General features: G+C 41.9%; 1 protein-coding gene across 11 annotated transcripts in view; it reads left to right on the top strand.

The window, feature by feature from the left end:
• The window catches only part of kcnj15 (potassium inwardly rectifying channel subfamily J member 15), a 176022-nt gene that overhangs the window by 133480 nt on the left and 14916 nt on the right, over positions 1 to 27626 (top strand). For 8 of the 11 annotated variants that reach the window (XM_060833798.1, XM_060833800.1, XM_060833804.1 and 5 more), the window contains exons 2-3: positions 1115 to 1233; positions 11251 to 11318. In XM_060833798.1, the coding sequence (XP_060689781.1) occupies positions 1115 to 1233; positions 11251 to 11318 (187 nt within the window). Of the gene's footprint in view, positions 1 to 769; positions 826 to 971; positions 1234 to 11250; positions 11319 to 27626 lie in introns of those variants that run through there. The other 3 variants (XM_060833799.1, XM_060833797.1, XM_060833805.1) reach the window with 3 other exon arrangements.

Below are 27626 nucleotides of genomic sequence, written 5' to 3'. Positions count from 1 at the left end.
TCCTGCAATGACCCTAAAGTCAAGAGTATTTTCTTTTGAGGTGTTCAAATGTGAACTTCCTTATCTAAGTTGTTGCTGTGATTTAAAAAGATTTTTTTAAATAATGCTTCTAATAAATCATTATTAGGGGTTGAAAAAAAACTACCAAAGCTAAAAAGTATTTTCAACCTTTCGGCCTGTGTCAATAATGTCAAAATTCCTGTCAAAATTCACAATCACATTCTGATAAAAATAGTGTTATTAAGATTTTAAAAGGACCTAAGGGGCAACTTTTTCATGCAGAGAGTGGTGTGTGTGTAGAATGAGGTGCCAGAAGAAGTGGTGAAGGCTGGTACAGTTACAGCATTTAAAAGGTAATAGATGGGTATATGAATAGGAAAGATTTAGAGGGATATAGGCCAAATGCTGGCAAATGGGACTAGATTTATTTAGGATATCTGATTGGCATGGACAAGTTGGACCGAGGGGTCTGTTTCTGTGCTGTATATCTCTATGACTCTATCTTCCTGTTTGGCACAAGCTCTGTTCCAAAACTGTCAAAACATAGCAGTAAAATAAGTTTATTCTTATTGCTAAAAATTCACATCGTCTTCCTGGAGTATAAACTTGTGTCAAAATTTTAAAAAGAGCTAAAATGATTGAAAAGAATCCTCCATTGATTTTATTCATGTTTTTTTTTGTTTTTATCAACTCTGTGTGTGTGCGTGCGCGTGTGTCTCCCCCACTTAAAAACAATTCTGCCAGTTTTCCACAACTCTTTTCCGCATACTTTCTGACTCTGCTGCTTCTGAAGGGAGGGGGGTGGCAGTATGCAGGAGGCTCAAGGTGAAGATTGAAATGTTAAAAGTGTTAAATGATATAGCGAGCAACGGGGGCTGGCTGGGCGTCGTTAAGTGTTTGATTCCACCAAAGTTCAGCCAACCGTGGCAGTAACTTTTTGGCGGGGGGAGGTGGGGGGGTTGACAAAAAATTTTCTTAATAGTTCAGTGACATCACTGGGAGAGGAGGGGGTGCATTTAATAAAAGCTCCTTATCCTTCCTCACCCCTCCATGCCTCTCTCGGCAGGTAGGAACCATCCAGGCACTGACTTGTTTTCTTCCCCCCCCACCTCAGCTCCAGAATCTTGCCCCGTGTCTGGTGTTGGATCGTCCCGGTTTACAGCGAGCCTGTCGCCGCCTTATCCTCCACCGCAACCCCGGCACAATGACCCTCTGATTCCCTTCTCTCTCAAGGTAAGCAATTCTCTTCAATTCATTTCTGCAGAAAGCCCGCGCGTCCTTTCCCTCACCCAACCACTTTTTTTTTAACCTTACAATGAACTTTTAAAAACAAAATTTGAAAGAAAATTAAACAAAAAGATGATAGTCCTGTTTACTCGTTTTTGATGTGTTTAATTTCCTACAACCTTTGATCTGCACCGAAAAATGTATTTTCAAACTATTTGCATGTTGCAACATTTTATTCTTTCTGATTTTTAAAAATTATATAATTCAGCTTTCCTTTCAGACTTTTATGCTAAAGTCAGAATGTAACGATCTTTTTTTTCCCTCTCTGAAAGTTTATTAATAAATCATTCTGAGAGACTAACCTCCTCTGATGACGAGTTGCTGGAGTTTGGCACGTTAGCTGGCGATTTTGATTTGTTTACGTCCTGTTCAAGGATTGGAGTAAAAAAAGATGTGACTACAATGCAATGACTTCCTCCCTCCCCATCCCCCTTTCCTCGTACGGCCAGCGTGAGAATCAAATTGAATAAGGAGGAATTTTGTGGACAGTACCTCCTGCAGAAACTTCCTGACCTGAAGGTGTAAGATTTGAAGTTTTGAACTTCGCTAAGCAGAGTTCATGTGAAAGTCCAGGCAGTTTGGCAAGGCGTGGAAACAAGTTAAATATTACCATCAAGACTATAGATTAAAAAAAAACGTTTAACCCCTTCTCCATCATTAAGTTTGAACTTATAATTTAAAAAAATAACATTCACGATCTCTCTGTTTTCAGTTTTGCAAACAACATTGTACAGACTGGACCAAACACCTGCTCCCATCTCCCACCCCAACTCCAAAAAAAATGAAAGACCTGACTTTCTCAGCAACAAAATCAGAATTTGCTGGAGGAACTCAGCAAGCAACTGTGGAGAGAAAGCAGAGCTTCTCCAGCAATTTCTGATTCTGTTTCAAATTGTCAGCGTTGACCGTTGTTTTAATCCTTGACTTTCTATAGGTGTTTCGCGGTGCTGCACAGTACTCTAGAGCTAATGAAGTAGTTTGGAAGGGTGGCAGCCAATTTGGACACAGCAAGATCCCACAAATAGCAACGTGATAACGGAAAGGAAAATACAAACTTTCACTTGCATTACGCGCTTCATGACTGAGTCTCAACATGTTTTCCAGTCAATTAAATACTTTTGAAGTGTCATTGGCAATACAGGATTCACTCAGCCAACTCTTTCAAAATAGCATTATGATAATGACTGCATAAACAGCCTTTGTGAAATCAGTGAAGGGATAAATATTGCCCAGAACCTTTGAATTACCTCCTACTCTACATGGAAAGAGCTGAATATGATCTTTCACATGATGGGACCTCGGTTCAGCCTGGCTCTTTGTGCTTTAGCCCTGGAGTGCAAGTGAACTCAACGCCTTGTGTCTCAGTGGCGAGACAGCTGCCAACTGAGCCACAACTGATGCTAGAAAGACCTGATGATCTGCTTTTAGAAATGGTGATTGAAAGATAAATGTTGACATAACGCCAAAAGTGATGCTGTGATAAAGAGCAAGGAAGCTGAGGGATAACCTAATCAACATTTATAAAATCATGGGGAGCCTGAATAGAGTAAATTGTTGAGGTCCGTTCCCCAGGCTAGGGGAGTCCAAAACTAGAGGGCATGGGTTTAAGGCGAGAGGGGAAAGACTTAAGAGGGACCTGAGAGGTAACATTTTCACGCAGAGGGTAGGGTGTGTATGGAATGAGCTGGCAGAGGAAGTGGTGAAAGCTGGTACAATTACAGCATTTAAAAGGCACCAGAATGGGTATATGAATAGGAATGGTTTATAGGAATATAGGCCAAATGCTGGCAAATGAGATAAGATTTATTTAGGATATCTGGTCAGCATGGCACGTTGGACGGAAGGGTCTGTTTCCATGCTGTACATCTCTACGACTCGATGGCTCCACAAGGTGTATAGGAAGCTGAAAATGTGTTGTTGGTTAAAGTGCAGCAGGTCAGGCAGCATCCTAGGAACAGGAAATTCGACGTTTCGGGCAAAAGCCCTTCATCAGGTGTATAGGAATCAAAGTAAAAATCAAGACTTCTTTTAACAAGGAGCAAGACAGTCAGGTCGAGAGTGAGAGAATAAGGGACCAAGAAATGGAAACTTAGTAATAACAATACCCAACATTTTAAAAAGACTTGAGGATGGGAAAAGTACATTTTGTGTTTTAAAATTATTTTGAATGATTACCAGATTAATCAGTTAATGTGACTGGCCCTGATGTATTTATTTAGACTTTGTTTAATTATCCCATTCTGGGAGTGGTAAACTTTAAATACAATGTTAAAAATCACACAACGCCAGGTTATAGTCCAACAGGTTTAATTGGAAGCACACTAGCTTTCGGAGCGCCGCTCCTTCATCAGGTGATTGTGATTAAAATACAATGGTTGCCCCAGGAGCTCAAAATTCCTTGAATATGTTAACAACGTACACACTCCATTTAAAAGGCAAACATTGCATTGAGAGCTCAAGCTCATTGTTGACGAGGAGAAGCAATTTGCATTAGCTGCTCCAAAAGCAGTTCTGACCTTTTTGAAGTCAGCTTTCAAGCATAGTTTTTTAAAGCCTGCTCTGGAAGGAGAGAACTGCAAATAAACCAAACTGCTGAAGACAGTATTTACTGGAAGTTTACCTTTTGAGATGCAATAATCCAGGGGATTTTGATTAGGTTGTTTTACCCTTTACACTGTCATGACAGAGTATACCGGAAACACTCATTGCAAAAATTAAAGTTAGTGTACATAGGCACTGCAAGGGTTAAAATGCCATCAGTTTTGTAACAGTTGTTGCACAAAGAAGTTCTGGGAAGCAGGATATAATACAAAAGTGTACAAGGATGTTTTCATGAATTTTTGCCCATATTTTTATAAACTATGGTGGATGTTGTGCCACTCAAACGGGCTGCCTTTTCCTGGATTGGATCAAGCTTTTTCAATGTTGCACTGCACCCATCCAGCCAAATAAAGAATAATCCATCACAATTCTAACTTGTGCCTTGTAGATGGTGGACAGGATTTTGGGGAGTCAGGAGGTGAGCTCGATTAGATTAGATTCCCTACAGTGTGAAAAACAGGCCCTTCGGCCCAACCAGGCGACTGACTGTGTGGAGTTTGCACTTTCTCCCCGTGTCTGCATGGGTTTCCTCCGGGTGCTCCGGTTTCCTCCCACAATCCAAAGATGTGCGGGTCAGGTGAATTGGCCATGCTAAATTGCCCGTAGTGTTAGGTAAAGGGTAAATGTAGAGGTATGGGTGGGTTGCGCTTTGGCAGGTTGGTGTGGACTTGTTGGGCCGAAGGGCCTGTTTCCACACTGTAAGTAATCTAATCAGTCCACGCCGACCCTTCGAAGAGTAACCCATCCAGACCCACTTCCCTCTGACTAATGTAACTAACACTTCGGGCAATTTAGCATGGCCAATTCACCTGACCTGCACATCTTTGGACTGTGGGAGGAAACCGGAGCACCCGGAGGAAACCCACGCAGCCACGGGGAGAATGTGCAAACTCCACACAGACAGTTACCCAAGGCTAGAATTGAACCTGGGACCCTGGTGCTGTGAGGCAACAGTGCTAACAACTGAGCCTAAGTTAGGTTAGGTTGCTTACAGTGTGGAAACAGGCCCTTCGGCCCAACAAGTCCACACCGACCCGTCGAAGCGCAACCCACCCATTCCCCTACATTTACCCCTTTACCTATTACTCACGGTCTTGCAGTATCCATGGAGAGAGAATCTTTTGAATCCAATATGACATCTTTAGAACTTCTTTTTCATAAATGTAAGTGGAAAGGAAGTGAACAAGGGGGGGCAGAGAGATGGTCAAATCAAGGTAAAGAGAAATAATTTCAGTGGGGCAGGAATAGTTTGAAATGATGGAACTGCCAGGGTAGTCCTGTTGGTGGACTTTAGGAAAAAGGTGGAAGTGACTGTGTGAGTAGGGGCACTCTGAAGTGAGAAGCTGTGGATGGGAGATCTCCAGAGAAGATGAAGTCAGCGACAGTCCTGGGATGTTCAGTAGTGGGTTCATGATTCTGAAGGATACAGACTGAGAGCTCAGATTCTGCAAGTCATAGACCAGCATGATAGATGACAGCAGCACCACCCTTATTAGCAAGTGATTGCCTGACACTTGCAATCCAAATGTTACTTGCCACTTACCAGGTCAAGCATGGACACTGTCCACATTGTGTGTGGCCAACATTTTGAGTACTGTGCCCAGTTTTAAACTCCTTATTTATGAAAGGACTTAATTACAGAAACAGTTCAGAGAAATTTGAGGGACTGAGTTATAAGAGACGTTGGACAAGCTTGGACTTTTTTCTTTAGAGAGTAGGAGCTGAAGGGGTATCTTACAGAAGTGTATAAGATCATGAGAAGCATAGATAGAATGAATGCACTCCATGGTTTTCCCAGGGTTGGGGAATCGAGAACTAAAGGGCATCAGTTTAATTTAAGAGGGGAAAGAATAAACGGGAACCTGAGGGACAACTTTTTTATGGAATACTCTGCCAGTAGAAGTCATAGAATCATGGAGGTGTACAGCATGAAAACAGACGCTTCAGTCCAACCCGTCCATGCCGACCAATATCCCAACCTAATCCAGTCCCACCTGCCAGCACCGACCCATATCCCTCTAAACCCTTCTTATTCATATACGCATCTAGATGCCTTTTAAATGCTGCAGTAGTACTCACCTCCATCACTTCCTCTGGCAGCCCATTCCAGACACAAACCACCCTCTGCATGAAAAAGATACCCCTTAAGTCTCTTTTATATCTTTCCCCTCTCACCCTAAACCTATACCCTCTAACTTGAGACTCCCCAACCCAGGGAAAAAGACTTTGTCTATTTATCCTATCCATGCCCCTCATAATTTTATAAACCTCTATAAAGTCATCCCTCAGCCTCCGATGTTCCAGGGAAAACAACCTGAGCTGATTCAACCTCTCCCTATAGCTCAAATCCTCCAAACCTGGCAACATCCTTGTAAATCTTTTCTGAACCCTTTCAAGTTTCACAACATCTTTCCGATAGGAAAAAGACCAGAATTACAGGCAATATTCCAACAGTGGCCTTAGCAATGACCTGTACAGCTGCAACTCCTGTATTCAATACTCCGACCAATAAAGGAAAGCATACCAAACACCTTCTTCACTATCCTATCTACCTGTGGCTCTACTTTCAAGGAACTATGAACTTGCACTCCAAGGTCTTTGTTCAGCAACACTGTCTAAGTCCTGTTAAAATTTGCTTTCCCAAAATGCAAAAGCTCACATTTATCTAAATTAAACTCTAACTGCCACTTCTCAGCTCATTGGCCCATCTGATCAAGATTCCGTTGTAATCTGAGGTAATCTTCTTCGCTGTCCACTGCACCTCCAAGTTTGGTGTCATCTGCAAACTTACTAACTATACGTCTTATGCTCACATCTGAAACATTTACATAAATGACAAAAAGTAGAGGACCCAACACCGATCCTTGTGGCACTCCACTGGTCACAGGCCTCAAGTCTGAAAAACACCCCTCCAGCACCACGCTCTGTGTTCTACCTTTGAGCCAGTTCTGTATCCAAATGGCTAGTTCTCCCTGTAATCCATAAGGTCTAACCTGGCTAACCAGTCTCCCATGGGGAACCTTGGTGAACGCCTTACTGAAGTCCATGTAGATCTGTCCTCAGCAATCCTCTTTGTTACTTCTTCAAAAAACTGAATCAAGTTTGTGATACATGATTTTCCCCACACAAAGCCATGTTGACTATCCTTAATCAGTCCTTGCCTTTCCAAATACATGTACATCCTGTCCCTCAGGATTCCCTCCAATAACATGCGCATCACCGACGTTAGGTTCATCGGTCCAAATTTCACCGGTTTGTCCTTACCACCTTTCTTAAATAGTCGCACCATGTTAGCCAACCTCACTTATTTTATCAACTATACCAGCCTCAGATTGATCGCTTTCCTCACTATCTCCATGGATTCGAACCCCCCCCCCCCCCCCCCCCCCCCAACCTTACTAGCTTAAATCCTCCCGAGCAGCTCGAGCAAGTCTCCCTTTCAGTATATTTGTCCTCATCCAATTCAGGTGCAATCCATCCTTCTTGTACAGGTCGCTTCTACCCCAGAAGAGATTCCAGTGATCCAAAAATGTGAATCTTTCTCCCATACACCAGCTCCTCAGCCATGCATTCATCTGCTGTATCCTCCTATTCCTACCCTCACTAGCTTGTAGCACTGGGAGTAATCCAGATATTACTGCTCTCGAGGATCTCTTTTTTTAAATTCCTGCCTAACTGTCTATATCTTCCCTTCAGAATCTCATCCTTTTCCCTTCCTATGTGGTCGGTTCCAATGTGTAAAATGACCTCTTGCTGGGCCCTCCCATTTTGAGAACATTCTGCACCTCTTTGAGACATCCTTGATCCTGATTTGGAGATGCAGGTGTTGGACTGGGGTGTACAAAGTTAAAAATCACACAACTCCAGGTTATAGTTCAACAGGTTTAATTGGGAGCACTAGCTTTCGGAGCGACGCTCCTTCATCAGGCGGTTGTGGAGGACACAATTGTAAGGCACAGAATTTGTAGCAAAAGTTTACAGTGTGATGTAACTGAAATTATACATTGAAAAATACCTTGATTGTCTGTTGAGTCTTTCGTCTGTTCGAATACCATGAAAGAAGTGAAACTATCATGGTATTTGAACAGATGAAAGACTCAACAGTCAATCAAGGTATTTTTCAATGTATAATTTCAGTTACATCACACTGTAAACGTTTGCTATAAATTCTGTGTCTCACAAGTGTGTCCTACATAACCACCTGATGAAGGAGCGTCACTCCGAAAGCTAGTGTGCTTCCAATTAAACCTGTTGGACTGTAACCTGGTGTTGTGTGATTTTTATCCTTGGTCCTGGCTGCAGAAACCTCTGCCTGTAGCTTGGACTAGAGAGTCCCCAAACACAAACGATCTCTTGGAACCCGAATTACACCTCATTGCATTAGAGCCAGTCTCAATATCAGAAACTTGGCTGTTCATTTTACATTCCCCTAAGAATCACCCACTACATTTTCCAAAACAGTATACTTGTTTGAAATAGGGATAGCCTCAGAAGATTCCTGCACTTGTGATTGAGGCATTTGGAGAAATGGACTAGAAAGATATGTGCCAAGTGCAGGGAAATGGCGTTACCGTGGATAGACATCTTGCTCGGCATGGACCAGTCTGTGCTATAGGACTCTATGACTCTAATATTCACGCAAGTGATTTCTGGCGCACGGAAAGGTTGCATAGGTTAAGCCGATAAACATTGGAGCATAGAAGAATGAAAATTAATCTTTTTGGAACATATAAGCTCTGAAGGTCTTTAAACTGTAAGCTGAAAGGATGTTATCCCTTGCAAGAGAGTCTAGCACATGGGAACACAGTTTGAAAATAAGGTGTTTCCAATTTCTGAAGAAGAGGGTAATATTTTGCCTTCAGATAGTGTTGCATCTGTCAAATTCCCTTTCCAGCAGAGAGGTTGAGGCATGGTAATTGAATATTGATAGATTAGAAAGCTTCTTGACTAACAAGGTGGTCAAAGGATATGAGACTAGCCAGGAAAATGTGTTGAAACCACAATCAAATCACCCATGATCATGTTGAATATTGAGCCAGCTAAATGGGCCAAATAGTCTCCTTCTGATCCTAGTTCGTAAGTTTGCAGAAGGGAGGAACTACCCAGGAAGGTGGAGGAGCCTAGAGAGAAAATTCTACTATACCTAACATAACTGCTGATGTCTCTGTCACTGATGACGGAACACTGAGAAAAATATGTAATCTCACAAAGCTATATGTGAGATTTGTAACTAGGACAGGAATTTTGAACACCACAGGCTGAGGGTAGAGAGCCAGTGAAAGTTGCCGGTCACTCTAATCAATCCCCCCTCTTTACAGTGGCTCTGCAATCTTACCTCTAAGAAAACATCATGGCTTCAAGTGCCAATTCAGGGATTCGGGTACAAATTCTCCCCTGACACTCTATTGCAACATGAATGAAATGTGCTGCACACTCAAAGGTGGTATTATTCAAATGAGATAGTAAATTTTCCATCCTTTTCAGGGATGAAAAACGATGGGAGTGTCCTGATTAATCTTTATCCTGTGGCTACTGTCTAAAACAAATTATCTGACTCTTTGACCACATGTTTTGATCATCTGCCCTAATATTGCCTTATCTGATCAGTGTCATATCTTATTTTATAATGCTCACGTGAGCACCTTGAGAAGCTTGGTTATGCGATTTGGCAGTCTACAAATTCAAATTAGTGTTGGCAGTTTGTTGCATTGCTGTTTGTGTGATCTTGCCGTATGCAATTTATGTGTTTACAACAGTTCAAGAGCACTTCATTGTCAGTAAAGTACTCTGGGATGGCCTGAATTCCTGCAAAGAGTTTGATGTGCTTGAACTTAGAGTCATACAGCATGGGAACAGACCCTTTGGTGTAACTCATTCATATCAACCAAGTTTCCCAAACTAAACTATTTGCCTGAGTTTGACCCATATTCCTCTAAATCTTTCCTATTCATGTACTTTCCAAATGTCTTTTAAGTGTTATTACTGTATGTGCCACTTCCTCTGCCAGTACATTCTACACACAAACCACCCTCTACGTGAAAAGGTTGCCCCTCGGGTCCCTTTTAAATCTTTCTCTTCTCATCTTAAACCTATGCCCTCACTTGAAAGGCAGGAAGACATATATGCACCGCACCTCCCAAAAACGCCCATGTGATAAAGGCCAGATAATCTAAATTTGAGTTGTTGATTGAGAGATAAATATCGGCTAAGGCATCAGAGATAACCTCCTTGTTTTTTCTCATGCACATTGAGAGTTAGTACAGACATCATTGGCTGAATCATGCCTTCTTCTGCACTGTATTAGCATCCAAATGACACCACTTCCAGTAGTGCAGTCCTCTTTCAGTACTCCACAACATTGATGGCTTGGAGCTTTTGGAATGGGACTTGAACCCACACTCTTCTGGCTCAGTTGAGAGTACGACCAACCGTGGCAGTAAGCCTGTGAAAAGAGGTTTCAATCATCAAAAAACTTCCATTGGCCAGCTACAGCCAACTCACTAAACACTCAGAATGTGAGACCACTTTGTGCTGCATCCAGTGCAAAATGTAAAACCTAGAAATGGTACATCACAGTGAATGAAAACTGTACCAACACAAGGGTAGGGTGATGCTGAGAATGGAGAAAAGTGTGTGGAATTATTAAAATGTGTTATACATTTGAATATTCAAAGTCTCTGATATCTGCTTCAGTTTATGCATTGGTAGGTTAGAATGCCTCTCACTCTCTTGAAATCTCACTTGATACTTTGAGATTGAGAGTGTTTTTTTTTCTGTATAGATGTAGATATTCCTGACACAAAAGTAAATGTGCCTTGCATTGACCAGGCCTGGTATAATCAACAGAAATTTATTCTTATACCTGTTTATCTCGAAAGATTATTTAATATCTGATATAGAATTTAGTTTTCTGGCCTTTCCACTGTCTTCCGTGTTGATCTTGCATGATTGTCTGAAAATGTGCAATTTCTAAAATCATTTCTTCCGCAAGTTATGTTCTCAGTGTCCAGTAGTCACTGAGTAGGATTATATGGTAAAAAGCTGAAAATCTTGAATAAAGACAAAATGTTCTGGCTGCATGTTACTCAGAGTTTGAAGCGGGGAAGGATAAGAAACTGCTTCAGGTGAGAGCCTACGTTAGAACTGCAATTATAAGTCTGGAAAGATCCTAACATTGCCACAAAAAGACAAATCAGGGCATGCTCAGGTGAGTACAGCTCTCGCATTCCTGGGCATGTTCTGGCTTTTCTTACATCAGGGACTTCTGTTGGACTGTGCTACTTGTGGTAAAGTAAAGGTTGCTGAAGTGTTACTGCTTTAATCACTGATCTGATGCTGATTTACCTGCTCTTTATTTCCAAGAATTGTCTGTACTTGGCACCAATGATCACTTTCCTACTACCTTCAAATGTTGCAGAAAAATTAACACGGTAAGCCCTTTATAACTTTTTCAGTTCCGAGGTAACTGATAGATAGCACTGCTGTCATCTCTGAGTCAGAAGGTTGTGGTTTCAATTCCCATTTCAGGACTCAATCACCTAAACTAGGCTGACACTTAAAAAGCAGAATTAAGAGAATGCTGTGCTGTTAGGGTCAGATTTTGGATGAGATTATAAACCAAGGCCCCACTGTTTGTTCGCATTGATGTAAAAGGTTTAATTGTGACTGAAGATGGACCAAGATCTTCTGATAATATGGGCAATGATCATCCTTCAATCAACATTTTGTGATATACAGAAGGCCTAGGTTTAGGGGTGATCCCTAGTTCAAAGTTTTCAATTATCAGAGATATCTATTTAAGCACAGATTTGTTTTGCTGACATAATTGAAGTATTAAAAATAATTAAATCTTCAGATTATATGTGGAAAGACATTTTGAGCAAGATAATTTGGATTGTAATTCTATTTTGTAGTGCACAAGACAAGCATGTCTCATTTGCCAGTTTTATTTGTAAAAGTTTTCTTTTTACAGGGGATTATTGGTACTTAAGCTGGCGGAAAGTGAGGACTGCTGGAGATGAGAGCTGAAAATGTGTTGCTGGAAAAGCGCAGCAGGTCAGGCAGCATCCAAGGAGCAGGAGAATTGACGTTTCGGGCATAAGCCCCTCTTCAGGAATTCCTGAAGAAGGGCTTATGCCCGAAACGTCGATTCTCCTGGATGCTGCCTGACCTGCTGCGCTTTTCCAGCAACACATTTTTCAGCACTTAAGCTGGCATGTTGAGCGTGGATTTACTGCAACCGTTTAAAATGGGGTGTGACCAATTCTGCACTCACTTATGATGAGTCCTCCCCTGTTTACCTGTCATGAGTAATCCCTTTCCATCTGGATCACTCCTTTTGGCCTCAAATTCTCTCTAGACCTTTTCATTGTGAGGTAGTGTCTGAAATTCTCTGTTTCTCCCCCCCCTTGCTTTGTTTCCCTCTGAACCTATTGCACTCCACTTCTTAAATTCTGTTGGAGGACTATCATCTACTTTGCATAAGCTGAATGGCAACTAAACCATGAGCCCAGCAGTGAGCATCAAGCCATCATCTCTGGGACTGACCTCTGGTGATATTCTTGTCACTGTCTGCAACCTCATAGCTAGGTGGAGGTGGGTACTGAAGATGCTGGAGATCAGAGTCAAGATTAGACTGGTGCTGGAAAAGCACAGCAGGTCAGGCAGCATCCGAGAAGTAGGAAAATCGACGTTTCAGGCAGAAGCCCTTCATCAGGAATGAGGCTAAGAGCCTCGGGAGTGGAGAGCTTGAGAGTATGAATTCTTCTGAGGATATAATACAGTAGTGGTTTGCAGTTTTGAGAGAGTGTGGCCCTCAGTTGAGGCATAGCTGACTGTAAAGAGGTTAGGTGGTGGTGCAAGTGTGGAGCAGAGGATTCGGAAGGAGGTTTAGAGTATAAATTCTCTCATCCCTGAGGCTCCCAGCCTCATTCCTGATGAAGGGCTTTTTCCTGAAATGTCGATATTCCTGCTCCTCTGATGCTGCCTGATCTACTCTAATCTTGACTGCAACCTCATAGCTCCCTAGTCCTGAACAGCTCACTTCTACCTTCTTCCCAAAATGCACTAATCAGAACTGTCATTTCAGTCATCCCTTGATAATCATCTCTTTTATACATATCCACCATTCTTCTGACCATCCTGCCACTTTAGCAGGTTCCATTTTCATGGTCCAACCTGCCATTCCTTCATCATGATGACCAATCTTCCGACATTTCCATCCACCACGGGTGATTTAAAGGCTCTCTGCTTCTTTCTTGAACTGAAGTGCGAAAGGGTGCAGAAAAGATTTACAAAGATGTTGCCAGGGTCGAAGGGTTTGATTTATAGGGAGAGGCTAAATAAGTTGGGGCTATTTTCCCTGGAGCATGAGAAGCTGAGGGGTGACCTTATAGGGGTATAAAATCATAAGGGTCATGGATTTGGTGAATAGCCAAGGTCTTTTTCCCAGGAAAGGGGAGTTGGAAACTAAAGTGCATAGATTGAAGGTGAGGGGGAAAAATGTAATTGTCCTCATGACCTGTCCCACCTGACAATCTCCCTTCCCACCTATATCTGCTCCACCCCTCCCTTCCCTCTGACCTATCACCTCCATCCCCACCCCCATTCACCTATTGTACTATTGTACTCTTTGCTACCTTTTCCCCAACCTCCCCCGCCCCCGTCTCTATTCCTGATGAAGGACTTCAATTTTCCTGCTGCCTGACCTGCTGTGCTTTTCCAGCATCACTCTGATCTAAACTCTGGTTTCCAGCATCTGCAGTCCTCACTTTGGCCTATTCAATCTTAAGCCTTTTTCTACTAGTCTGATATGAATATGCACCACAACATCTGGCTTTTTTTTAGCCATGCAGATGCTGTGCATCCATGCAGTGACATCTTTGATCCTTGCACCAGAAAGACAACATTCCATCCTCGCTTCACATCTGTGGCTGTAGAAATAGCTGTTGGTTCTCCACACTATTTAATATCCCATTACTATTGCTTTTCTGACCACTCTTGCTGTTAGAAAGAGTATTCTGAGACTTGGACCTGGAGATGGTGAAGAAACCGTGATATAGATCCAATTCAGAATGGTGGGTAAAACAGAATTAGTATTTTGAGTCTAATGTGGCTGTTCTTCCAAAGAAGTCGAAACATGAACTCTGTTCCTCTCTCCACTGAAGCTGCAAACTTCTTCAGCATTTTCTGTTTTTATATTAGTTTTTATATTACCTGTTGGTTAATGCTTGTGGTAAAACAGTAAAACACTGAAAAACCCTTTCCCTGCACCTACACCCTCCACCTTAGGTATTCTTACTCTGCTGAATTATTTACTGACAATCTTCCCCATCTTCTATTTGATGAAGCGCAGCTTTAGTCCCTATTTATATTGATGGCAAGCTATCTGTAAGTAAGCATGCTTTGACCTGTTCACAACCATAGAAAGTATCCCACCATCTCAGCAATTTAAGAACAGTCAGTTAACATTACCCATACTTTCTGAGCATATCCCTTTCTGAAAGAAACACCCAGCGTAGAAGTGCATTACTCATCATGTCTTTGTGTGTTTTATTCAGAAACGCACATGTTGAGAACTGTGCATTCACCGGAAAGTGTCTGGTAGCTGTATTTCTTATCAGTACCTTCCCTTTCACCAGTGAACTATGAACATTTTCTAGATTTGTGGATTTCATGCACATAACGTGTGTGTGTGTGTGTGTGTGTGTGTGTGTGAGAAACACTGTCCAGGAGACAAGAGCATTATAACATGTGACATGACTGAGACCCACAACACATGGCTATTTTAGAGCAGATGGCTAAAAAGCTGGTTAAAGAGACTAGTTTTACAGTACAACTTAAAGGAGGAGAAAGAAGTAGATGATATGAAAGGAAATTCCAGACCTTAAGGTGTGGCCACCAATGGTGCAGAGATTAAAATTGAACTGAATTGGATTGAATTGAATTTATTGTCACGTGTGCTGAGGCACAGTGAAAAGCTTTGTCTAGTGAGCAATACAGGCAGATCACAGAGTTAAGTAGCATAGCTAAGTAAATAATAGGTAAACAGTGGCAAAAACAAAAACACAGGTACAGGCAAATGCTAAGGGTTTGTGAGTCCATTCAGTATTCTAACAACAGTAGGGTATAAACTGTTTTGAAACCGGCTGGTGCGTGTGTTCAGGCGTGTGTACCTTCTCCCCGATGGTAGAGGTTGTGGGAAAACATTGCCAGGGTGGGATGGATCTTTAAGAATGCTGGCAGCCTTTCCCTGACAGTGAGCCTGGTAGATGGATTCTATAGATGGGAGGTTGGCCTTTGAGATTGTCCAGGCTGAGTTCACCACTCTCTGTAACCGTCTCCGATCTTGAATGGTGCAGTTGCCATATCAGGTAGTGATACATCCGGACAGAATGCTCTCGATGGTGCATTTATAAAAGTTGGAAAGGGTATTTGCCGTCATGCCAAATTTCCTCAGCTGCCTGAGGAAAAAGAGATGTTATTGGGCCTTTGTAGCCCATGTGTTCACATGAAGAGTTCAAGAAAGCTTGTTGTTGATGACCACTCCCAGGAGCTTGATGCTGTCCACTCGTTGCACCTTCGTGCTGTTAATGTGTAAGGGGGCATGAGTAACATCCTGCCAAAATGTGCAAGAGACCTGATTTAAAGGGCTGCATATACCTTGGAAGATTTTGCAGATGGACAAGATTTCATATATCTTCTTTCCCAAGAAATCTTTCATTGCTCTTTATGGAATATGAGTAATAAATTATGCATATACTCATTTCCACATTTGTGAACACTGCCCATTCGTCTCAATAAGTTAAAGACTTCATCAGAATGGAAAGCAATGGAGAGCCATTATAGTCCAAAGTAATTTTTCCTTATTTGCAGATCATGCTCAGGCAACCTGTAGATACAGATTTTCTTCTGCTCAATCAAACATTATTATGGAAGTCTTCATATGTGTCTCTGAGATTCTGAACTCTACTTATAATTTCTAATTCTCTGCCTCACTACAACTCTGACCTCTTTCTCTTTGGTCTCCTGCAGTAGTCTAAAAAGTCTTAACAGAATATTGAAGATGATTTTTGTTCATTAAGCATTTTCTGGACTTGCCGTCAGCTGCTGCTCAAGATAAGAGTTGCTGGCACCATCCTCTTTAAGTACAGAGAACTCCAGGGTTTGGTTGAGTGGGATAGAGGAAAACAACCTCATTGTCTGACTAGAAGTGTCAGTTGTAGCTATCAATATTTAGTTTATAAAACAGTAACAATTAGTTCTAGATTACATTGAACTGATAGACAGACCTGGAGGATCATCAGTTTGGTCTCAGTCCTTCGAGCTCCTGAGTTCTCTGCACACAAGTCTTTATGACATCATCATAGTAAGTGGTGCTTATGAACAAAGAACTATACAGCATGGAAACGGGCCCATCTGCCCTCCAAGCCTGTGCCAACACATTCACTCTTCCATTTAAAACTATCTTCAATCATAGGATGCATATCCCTCTATTCCCTTCCTAGTCACGTATTCGTCCAGGTGCTTTTTGAAAGCTGCTGTTGTGTCTACTTCCACCATGTCCCCTGGCAATGTGTTCCAGGCACTCACCACCCTTTGTGGGAAGAATTTGACTCGCGCATCTCTTTTAATCTTCCCCCTCACATCTTGAACCTGTGTCCCCTAGTAATTGACTGCCCCACCCCTGGAAAACGCCTCATATGTTCCATGCCACTCACAGTCTTATAAACTTCTATCAAGTCACTCTTCAACCTCCTGCATTCCAGTGAAAGCAAACCCAATTTAGCCAGCCTTTCCTCATAGCTAAAATCCCTTATACCAGATAACATCCTAGTAAACCTTTTCTATACCCTCTCCAAAGCATCCACAGCCTTCTGGTAGTGTGGTGACCAGAATTGTACTAACCCTCTCAGAACAAAATATCAAGCATTACTCTGCAAACTCTTTTTCTAATTATTGATATCATCCATAAAAACATAATCGCATCTGCAACTGGCCCATCTTCCACAAGACTCTGCCTTTTCAAAATCAGATGATCTGGAGGTGTCACCATTATCGAAGACCTGGGAAATTGATAGTTTGCTGAGTGGAAGATTATTGATATTGGTTATTTCGCTTACAGCCTGAGGTCAGTCAATCCTTTTAAACTGGACGACCTTTAATCTTGTGGATTTTGATTAGGGGAGCCAGCTCTCCAGCTGAAACAGGCAATTTCCTCTTTACAGTATCTTGATTAATTAGACATTGGTCATCCCATTCAGTGGTTGCTTCCAAGTAGTTGTATGCACCAGATCATCAATCTGTGTTAGCAGATTTTTATTCTCACTCCATCTTTTGATCTGTGCTGTAAACCTCTTATTTCAACCTGGTTATTGGCTTGGACCCTCTGCTTCACCCTCAATACTTGCATTCTTGGTGAAACCACCGTATTCACTTCCTTTCTGTTTGAAGATAGCTTCTGTCATTATTACTGAGGACTTTTCCGAGGGAAGTAAAGAAATGAATTGTAATGCTTGGAATTGCCTCTTCCAAGTCACCTCAGCATCTAACATCAAATGTGAATCTGTCACATCTATTTGTTTACCAGGCTGTGTTGCACTTTGAGTTGCATCAGTTATAAATTCACCAATTAGTTAGTTGAAGAATGCTTTCATGGGCTATCTCATTGCTTATTTTCCCTCATAAATATTGCTAGCTGTACAGTCTGAGTGCTCTTCCATGTTAATGATAGTGGAAAACATTTATGCCAATCCTGTATAGCCACAGGTTCCCACCTCATTAACAGTATGAAACAACTATCTTATCCCAGTGTGACTGACCTCTGTGGATTCTGATCTCTGTGATTCTGAGTTCAGGGTGTGCTATGTAATCTTCTACTAGCTGACCTTTGATTGGTTGTTCCTTGATTTGCTGTTCATTTACTTGTTATTCCTTAATCAGTTGCTTCTTAATATTGTATTATGTAACTCCAACCCTTCTGTCGTTTGAATAAACTTGAGGTCAAGAGTGAAATTTCTGATTGTGATGTATATATAGGTCTTCTATTATTTGGTGGCCTCTGTATGAGAAAGTTGCTTGTAGCGAGCTTTTAATCTTAAGAGCTATATACTTCCTGGATGAGGAGTGGCAGATGGAGTTTATTTTAAAAAAATGTGAGGTGCTGCATTTCGGAAAAGCAAATCAGAACAGGACTTATACACTTAATGGTAAGGTCCTGGGGAGTGCTGCAGAACAAAGAGACCTTGGAGTGCAGGTTCATACTTCCTTGAAAGAAGAGTCACAGGTAATAAATAGACGGTCTTTTCCCTGGGGTGGGGGAGTCCGGAACTAGAGGGCATAAATTTAGAGTGGGAGGGCAAAGATATTAAAGAGACCTATGGGGCAACTTTTTCACACAGAGGATAGTGCGTGTATGGAATGAACTGCCAGAGGAAGTGGTGGAGGCTGTTAAAATTACAGCATTTAAAAGGCATGTCTTGGGTATATAAATAGGAAGGATTTAGAGGGATCTGGATCAAGAATGTGGTGCTGAAAAAGCACAGCAGGTGAGGCAGCATCTGAGGAGCAGGAGAGTCAACGTTTTGGGCATGAGCCTTTCATCAGGAATCAGGTTAGGATATCTGGTCAGTATGGATGAGTTGGACTGAAGGGTCTGTTTCTGTGCAGTACATCTCTAAGATTCTATGAGTTGAACTATTGCTGCTGGTAGATTAGTGTTTTCTTAACCATGGCTCACCATCTGATAGTAAAGTGAAGTCACCCCAGTGTCTAACTTTAATTTTTTTCACTGGAGTGTAGGAGATTGAGGGATTATAAAATCATGAGGAACATGGATAGGGTGAATAGTCAAAAGTCTTTTTCCAAGGTAGGGGAGGGGTTAGAAACTAGAGGGTATAGAGTTAAGGTGAGAGGGGAAAGATTTAAAATGAGGGGGATCTTTTTCACACAGCGTATAGTGTGTGTATGGATTGAGCTGCCAGAGGAAATAACAGAGATGGGTACAATTCTAACATTTGAAAAAACATTTGTACGGGTGCACAAGTAGGAAAGGTTTAGAGGGATATGGGCCAAACACACGCAGAGGAGACTAGTTCAATTTAAGATACTGGTCAGCGTGGACGAATTGGACCAAAGGGTCTGTTTCCATGCTGGATGACTCTATGATGTCAGACAGCCCTCTGAAGTGTTTGATGTCTGCTAGCTCAGGACTTTACTGCCTTCAGTAGTCAGAATTAACCTGCACTTCTCAGTTCAAAACCACTTTTCATCGATGCACAAGTGACTGGACAAGCACAGCCTAAATGTATATCACATGATTAAGATTGTTTTCTTTTAAATGTAATTATTCTTATAATGCCACTGAATGCATTAACAGGCTGGTATCCATCTTGTACTTCTGTGTTTAGTGATTCATGTGCATTAAATCCTGTCATTCACACATTGTCAACGTAGCCTTGGAGCCCTCTAAATACAGCATGCAAGCATTTCATGAATTTTTAAAAAAATATTGTTGAACACAATTTTAAACTTCTGTATTGAGACCACATTTTGGAAAATTGATCATTTGTTTTTATTAGATTTAAATTTCCATGAATATGACCTTCTGATCATGTCGCATTAACCTTCCTTACAAACCTTTTCACGACAAGACCCAACAAGGGGTTTGATCTGTTGCTGAAGATTCCAACTTTTACTGTGGGAATTAATAAAGACAAAAGAAAGAAAAGGATTGTATCGTCCATTTCACAACTTTTTAAGTCAATGAAATATTTTAGAAACATAGCCCCAGTTGTAATGTACGAAATATTAAATATGAACTGAAATTTCCATACCTTCACTGCAAATACAGCTTACCAGACTCCAGTTCATGAATGTAACATTGTGATGAAGGATAAAGATCTCCAAATCTCACTTGAAATAGCAATTCTTGCATCAATATTTATCTGATGCCATGAATGCAAATGTTCCCCTGAAGTAGCTTCAAGTTGAATGTGAATAAGAAACCAAATTTATTTTTGTCATCAATCAGTCATATTGATGAAAACTGTAATGATAAATCTGAATAACCCATTACAGCCAAGTCACTCCATAATGCTCCCAATGTTATGAAGAGTCAAGGACAAGAAAAGACAAATCTGTCTGACCTGTGGCTAAGTGTATTTTGAAAGCCCCTGTGTGATTCACTGTACTACCTTGTTGGAAAATTAATTCAAATTCTTTCATTATTTCCATCAAAAATTCTTCATTTAAATGAACTAAAAATTTACATTTTGTGCTTACCATCTAGTTTTGATGTACTTCTAAGTAAATTTCTGGTTGAAAAAGAACGATGTAATATATCATGATTTAAAAAGATAGCAGAAAGAATACCCTATATTTTAAAACTATGCTATGGTGTCATCAGACTGTTTCAAGTTGCTGCAAGCAACAAATGACAAGGTCCCAGACTCAGTGCAATGGTGGCTGTCTTATTGCTGAATCAGTACATTAAGGGTTCAAAGCTTATTCCAGACTTCTAGGGACAGAGGAGGCTATTCAGCCCATTGAGGCTGTTCAGTTAGATGATTGGCTAATCTGTACCTCAACCTGCCCTAGGCAGGATGTAGGACCATTCCGCACAGCCACTTTGGCACGAGCGATTTGGCACGGCCGGTTTGGCCCGACCCATTTTGGCGCATACCCATTTCGGCGCGAGAGATTCAGCGCAGCTCTTATTTATTCCTTTTCAGGCTTGCTTACAAGCATTAATGAAAGCAATAAAAAGAAAAATAATGTTTATCCTCTTCAGTAAAAATGTTAAAAAGAAAATAAAATTGGAAGAAATAAGGCAAAATTGTTGATGGTGTTTTAAAGTGTTTTATTTTATTTTAATAATTTGTATATTAATATGTTTTATTTTAATATATTTTAATAATTTTAGTAATAGTAGTTGAATAACTACTAATGAATAACTACAAAACAGTTCTGCGCCAAAATGGGTCTGCGCCGAAATGGGTCGTGCCGAAATGGGTCGTGTCGAATCGCTCGCGCCAAAGTGGCTGCGCCGAATGGTCCCACTCTGGCCATAAGCACCATCTTTTAAAGCCAAATTGACAGATAATGCAGCTGCTGTTTTCTGGCAACCATCTCTTCGCCATGGTTTTGAAAGGTTGTTTAGATGAGTATCCATGGGGTGGGGGAGGTGGGAGGGAAGAGTTTCAGATTTCTGCTGTACCTTGTGTGAAGAAATAATTCCCAATTTCACTCCTGAAAGGCTGAATTCTAATTTTACAATCATGCTGTCTCATTCCCAATCCCCTCACCATGGAAATAATTTGTCTTTGTCCACTTACCTCAATCTTTTATCAATTTTAAACTTCTTGATTTGATCTTCTCCTCAATACAAAAGGGAACACAAGCCAAGTTTATGTGACCTGTTCTAATAATTTAACCTTTTTAGCATTTGGTGAAAATGCCTACCCCTCCAAGCTCAATGCCTGAGTTATGGTGCTTAGAGTTGAATATTGTACTCCAAATTGGTCTGAACAAGGCTCTGTTTCACTGAATCGTACACTCTCTTGAGCTGCTCGAATTTAAAATGTTGCCTTATGTCACACTTTAAGAGAGCCAGCTTTAAGATGGAAACAATGTCTTATTTGCCTCCTGAGGTGAATGTTAAAGAATCCTAAGACATTGTTTGAAGAAGATCATTGAAGCTCTTACATAATGTCTTGGCCAACATTTATTCCTTAACCAACACGACAAAGCAGTTTAATTTGTAATCTCTCGTATACACAAGATAAATGTTTTTCCACATTATAGCAGCTCATCATTGGACACTTTGAGACGTTCAACTGTGCTGTGCAAATGTGATTCAAGAGAACCCTTTTTCACACAGTGAGTGCTTCAGATCAGGAAGGCACTGATTGGAAGTCTGGTGGAGGCAGATTCATCTGAGGCATTTATGAAGGCAGAGGCTGATAATTTGAATGGAAACAAGGTGCAAGGTTGTGGGTAAAGCAGCACCAGATTGGCACTGAGTCATATTAATGATTTAAAGAGCCAATGCAGACAAATTAGCCAAGTGGCCTTTTTCTATGTCACGGTGGCACAGTGGTTAGCACTGCTGTCTCACAGCGCCAGAGACCCGGGTTCAATTCCTGACTCAGGCGACTGACTGTCTGGAGTTTGCACATTCTCCCCGTGTCTGCGTGGGTTTCCTCCGGGTTCTCCGGTTTCCTCCCACAGTCCAAAGATGTGCAGGTCAGGTGAATTGGCCATGCTAAATTGCCCGTAGTGTTAGTTAAAGGGGTAAATGTAGGGGAATGGGTCTGGGTGGATTGCTCTTCGGAGGGTTGGTGTGGACTTGTTGGGCCGAAGGGCCTGTTTCCACACTGTAAGTAATCTAATCTAATCTAATACTTCTGTAAAGGTTCGATCTGCAGGTGAGGCCTTTCTTTCAAAATGCCACAGTCATTCTGTACATAAGTATATCCTACACACCACATCAAGAGAGCACACAGCTAAATTTGTTCTAGTGGTGTTAGTTGAGAGAGGAGTGTTTGTCAGGTTATTGTTAAAACTGTGTATGAAGAATCAGGTTATGGTTCAGCCAGTGTGATTAGTTAACTCACGTGTAGCAATGCCAAAATGAGAACTCAGTCCAGGAGCTCCATTACCTAGAGCCACAGAGTCAAAGAGATGTACAGCATGGAAACAGACCCTTCGGTCCAACCCGTCCATGCTGACCAGATATCCCAACCCAATCTACTCCCACCTGCCAGCACCTGGCCCATATCCCTTCAAACCCTTCCTATTCATATACCCATCCAAATGCCTTTTAAATGTTGCAATTGTACCAGCCTCCACAAGTTCCTCTGACAGCTCATTCCATACATGTACAACCCTCTGCGTGAAAACGTTGCCCCTTAGGTCTCTTTTATATCTTTCCCCTCACACCCTAAACCTACGCCATCTAGTTCTGGATTCCGCCACCCCAGGAAAAAGACATTGCCTATTTATCCTATCTATGTACCTCACAATTTCGTAAATTAGGTCACCCCTCAGCCTCCAATGCTCCAGGGAAAACAGCCCCAGCCTGTTCAGCCTCTCCCTATAGCTCAAATCCTCCAACCCTGGCAACATCCTTGTAGATCTTTTCTGAACCCTTTCAAGTTTCACAACATCTTTCCGATAGAAAGGAGACCAGAATTGCACGCAATATTCCAATAGTGGCCTAACCAATGTCCTGTACAGCCGCAACATGACCTCCCAACTCCTGTACTCCATACTCTGACCAATAAAGGAAAACCTACCAAACACTTCTTCACTATCCTATCCACCTGCGACTCCACTTTCAAGGAGCTATGAACCTGCACTCCAAGGCCTCTTTGTTCAGCAGCACTCCCTAGGACCTTACCATTAAGTGTATAAGTCCTGCTAAGATTTGTTTTCCCAAAATGCAGCACCTCTCATTTATCTGAATTAAACTCCATCTGCCACTTCTCAGCCCATTGGCCCACCTGGTCAAGCTCCTGTTGTAACCTGAGGTAACTCTCTTCACTGTCCACTACACCTCCTATTTTGGTATCACCTGCAAACTTACTAACTGTACCTCTTCTGCTCACATCCAAATCATTTATGTGAATGACAAAAAGTAGAGGACCCAGCACCGATCCTTGTGGCACTTCACTGGTCACAGGCCTCCAGTTTGAAAAACAGCCCTCCACCACCACACTCTGTCTTCTACCTTTGAGCCAGTTCTGTATCCAAATGGCTAGTTCTCCCTGTATTCCGTGAGATCTAACCTTGCTAATCAGTCTGCGAATGCCTTACTGAAGTCCATTTGGATTACATCTACTGCTCTGCCCTCATTAAACCTCTTTGTTACTTCCTAAAAAAACTCAAGTCACGTTTGTGAGACATTGATTTCCCACACACAAAGCCATGTTGACTATCCCTAATCAGTCCTTGCCTTTCCAAATGCATGTACATCCTGTCCCTCAGGATTCTCTCCAACAACTTGCCCATCACCGAGGTCCTGAAGAAGGGCTCCTGCCTGAAATGTCGATTCTCCTGCTCCTTGGATGCTGCCTGACCTGATGCGCTTTTCCAGCAACATATCGTCAGCACCACCGAGGTCAGGCTCACCAGTCTATAGTTCCCTGGTTTGTCTTTACCACCCTTCTTAAACAGTGACACCACGTTAGCCAACCTCTAGTCTTCCTGCACTTCACCTGCGACTATCAATGATACAAATATCTCAGCAAGATGCCCAGCAATCACTTTTCTAGCTTCCCATAGAGTTCTAGGGGACACTTGATCTGGTCCTGGGGATTTATCCACCTTTACCCATTTCAAGACACCCAGCACTTCCTCTTCTGTATTATGGGCATTTTGCAAGATGTCACCATCTATTTCCCTACAGTCTATATCTTCCATATCCTTTTCCACAGTAAATACTGATGCAAAATATTCATTTAGTATCTCCCCCATTTTCTGTAGCTCCACACAAAGGCTGTCTTGCTGGTCTTTGAGGGGCCCTATCTCTCCCTAGTTACCCTTTTGTCCTTAATGTATTTGTGAAAACTCTTTGGATTCTCCTTAATTCTATTTGCCAAAGCAGTCTCATGTCCCCTTTTTGCCCTCCTGATTTCCCTCTTAAGTATACTCCTACTTCTTTTATACTCTTCTAAATATTCACTCAATCTATCCTGTCCGTACCTTACATATGCTTCCTTAACCAAACCCTCAATTTCTTTAGTCATCCAGCATTCCCTTTCACCCTGACAGGAATATACTTTCTCTGGATTCTCATTATCTCTTTTCTGAAGGCTTCCCATTTTCCAGCTGCAAACATCTGCCCCAATCAGCTTTCGAAAGCTTTTGCCTAATACCGTCAAAATTGGCCTTTCTCCAATTTAGAACTTCAACTTTTAGATCTGGTCTATCCTTTTCCATCATTATTTTTAAATCTAATAGAATTATGGTCGCTGGCCCCAAAGTGCTCCCCCACTGACACCTTGGTAACCTGTCCTGCCTTATTTCCCAAGAGTAGGTCTAGTTTTACACCTTCTCTAGTAGGTACATCCACGTGCTGAATCAGAAAATTGTCTTGTACACACTTAACAAATTCATCTCCATCTAAACCCTTAACAGTATGGCAGTCCCAGTCTATGTTTGGAAAGTTAAAATCCCCTACCATAACCACTCTATTTTTCTTACAGATAGCTGAGATCTCCTTACAAGTTTGTTTCTCAATTTCCCTCTGACTATTACAGGTCTATAATACAATCTCAATATGGTTATCATCCCTTTCTTATTTCTCAGTTTCACCCATATAACTTCCCTGGATGTATTTCTGGGAATATCCCCCCTCAGCACAGCTGTAATGCTATCTCTTTATCAAAAAATGCCACTACCCCTCCTCTCTTGCCTCCCTTTCTATCCTTCCTGTAGCATTTGTATCCTGGAACATTAAGCTGCCAGTCCTGCCCATCCCTAAGCCATGTTTCTGTAACTGCTATGATATCCCAGTCCCATGTTCCTAACCATGCCCTGAGTTCATCTGCCTTCCCTGTTAGGCCCTTGCATTGAAATAAATGTAGTTTAATTTATTAGTCCTACCTTGTCCCAGCCTGCCCTGACTGTTTGACTCACTTCTGTTCTCAGCTATACCCGTCTCAGATCGATCTCTTTCCTCACTATCTCCCTGGGTCCCACCACTCTCCTCCCCACTCCCCCCCCCCGCACCCCCCACCTTACTAGTTTAAATCCTCCCAAGCAGCTCCAGCAAATCTCCCTGCCAGTATATTAGTCCCATTCCAATTTAGGTGCAATCTGTTTTTCTTGTACAGGTCACTTCTACCCCAAAAGAGATTCCAATGATCCAAAAATGTGGATCCTTCTCCCATACACCAGCGCCTCAGCCATGCATTCATCTGCTCTATCCTCCTATTCCTGCCCTCACTAGCTCGTGGCACCTGGCATAATCCAGGTATTACTACTCTCAAGGACGTCCTTTTTAAATTTCTGCACCTTTACAAAAAAACTTGCATTCATACAGTGCATCTTCTGGTATCAAGACTTCCCAAGCACTTTACAGACAATACAGTACTTTTGAAATATAGACACTTCATAATTTTGGTAATACAGGACCCAATTTGTGTAAAACAAGCTTCCACAGCCAATAATATGATTATGAACAGGTAATCTGCTTTAGTGATATTTATTGAGGAATAATAACTGTCGAGCATAACACTAGATTTAACTCCTTTGCTTTTGTTTGAAATATTATGATGGAATTTATTAGAGCCACATGAGCAAACAAAAAAAGACACTGAAGTAAAAATACCTTTTTTATATCTACCCAGATAGGACTTCTGATTAGCTATCACCTGAAGTATGTCACCTCTGACGGTCTTTAGTTTGTGGAATTCTCTTCCCAATAAAGTAGCAGAGGCTGGACTGTTGAATTTATTCAAGACAGAGTTTGCTGGATTTTTGATAAAATGAAGGACTAAAAGGTTATGTGGGGCCTACAGCAAAGTGGAGCTAAGCCACAGCCAGGTCAGCCATGGTCTTATACAATGAAGCTGCTTGGTGGCTCAGTGGTTAGCACTGCTGCCTCACAGCACGAAGGACCCAGGTTTGATTCCAACCGCTGTTCACTGTCTGTGTGGAGTTTGCACATTCTCCCCGTGCCTGCGTGGGTTTCCTCCGGATGCGCTGGTTTCCTCCACAGTTCAAAGATGTGCAGGTTAGGTGCATTACTCTGGAGTAAATGTACAGTAATAGGGTAGGGAAATCGGTTTGTGTGGGATACTCTTCGGAGGGTCAGTGTGGATTTGTTGGACCGAAGGACCTGTTTCCACACTGTAGGGATTCTATGATGGTGTCGATTCAAAGGGCTGAATGACCTACTGCGGTCCATGTTCCTATCTTGTGACAATGCACAACTCCTCCACTATTATATTATAGTATGATGACTGGCTGGAAAATGTTCAAGTCGAGAGTGTGGTGCTGGAAAAGCACAGCAGGTCAAGCAGCATCTGAGGAGCAAGAGAATCGACATTTAGGGTAAAAGCCTTCATCAAGAATTCCTGATGAAGAGCGTATGCCCTAAACATGGATTCTCTGCTCCCTGGATACTGCCTGACTTGCTGCGCTTTTCCAGCACTACACTCTCGGATCTCGTCTCCAGCATCTGCAGTCCTCACTTTCTCCTGTAAAATGCTCAACAAAGGATTAAGCTCGTGATTGTGTAATGGCTGCTCCCTTGCCAACATTTTTTTTAAATCTTGACATTCCTGAACAATGCATTGTTTTTTAGGACCCAGCAGGTAAACATATTATGCATTCAAGGAACAGATCTAGACTTATTAATCAGACCTGGGGTAAGACTTAAACTTTTAGCCTTTTAACTCAGCATTGAAATTGCAACCAACTGAACTAAGCTATCCAGCCCAAGCAAGAGATATGCTCAGTTTCTGTATATTCATTAATTAGCATTGAACCACACTCCTGGAATTTCCTGTCTAAAAACATGGGGTGATTAACTTCACTGCTTAGCCAATCAGTTGCTAAGTGCTGACTGGCAGAGCAGGTTTTCTTTAAGATGGTATTTCTGTCACCCCGTCCCGATCATCTCCAGTCCTGTATATTGTAAACAAGGAATGAGTGGTCAGAGTTGGCTCAGGGCAGAGGTAGGTCTCAGTAGGTTTGGTGAAACAGTAGAAGGCTCACCACAAGAAAAAAAT

Source organism: Hemiscyllium ocellatum, chromosome 12 (assembly GCF_020745735.1).
Source record: "Hemiscyllium ocellatum isolate sHemOce1 chromosome 12, sHemOce1.pat.X.cur, whole genome shotgun sequence".
Lineage (NCBI taxonomy): Eukaryota > Metazoa > Chordata > Chondrichthyes > Orectolobiformes > Hemiscylliidae > Hemiscyllium > Hemiscyllium ocellatum.
This window is presented reverse-complemented; position numbering and strand designations above follow the sequence as displayed.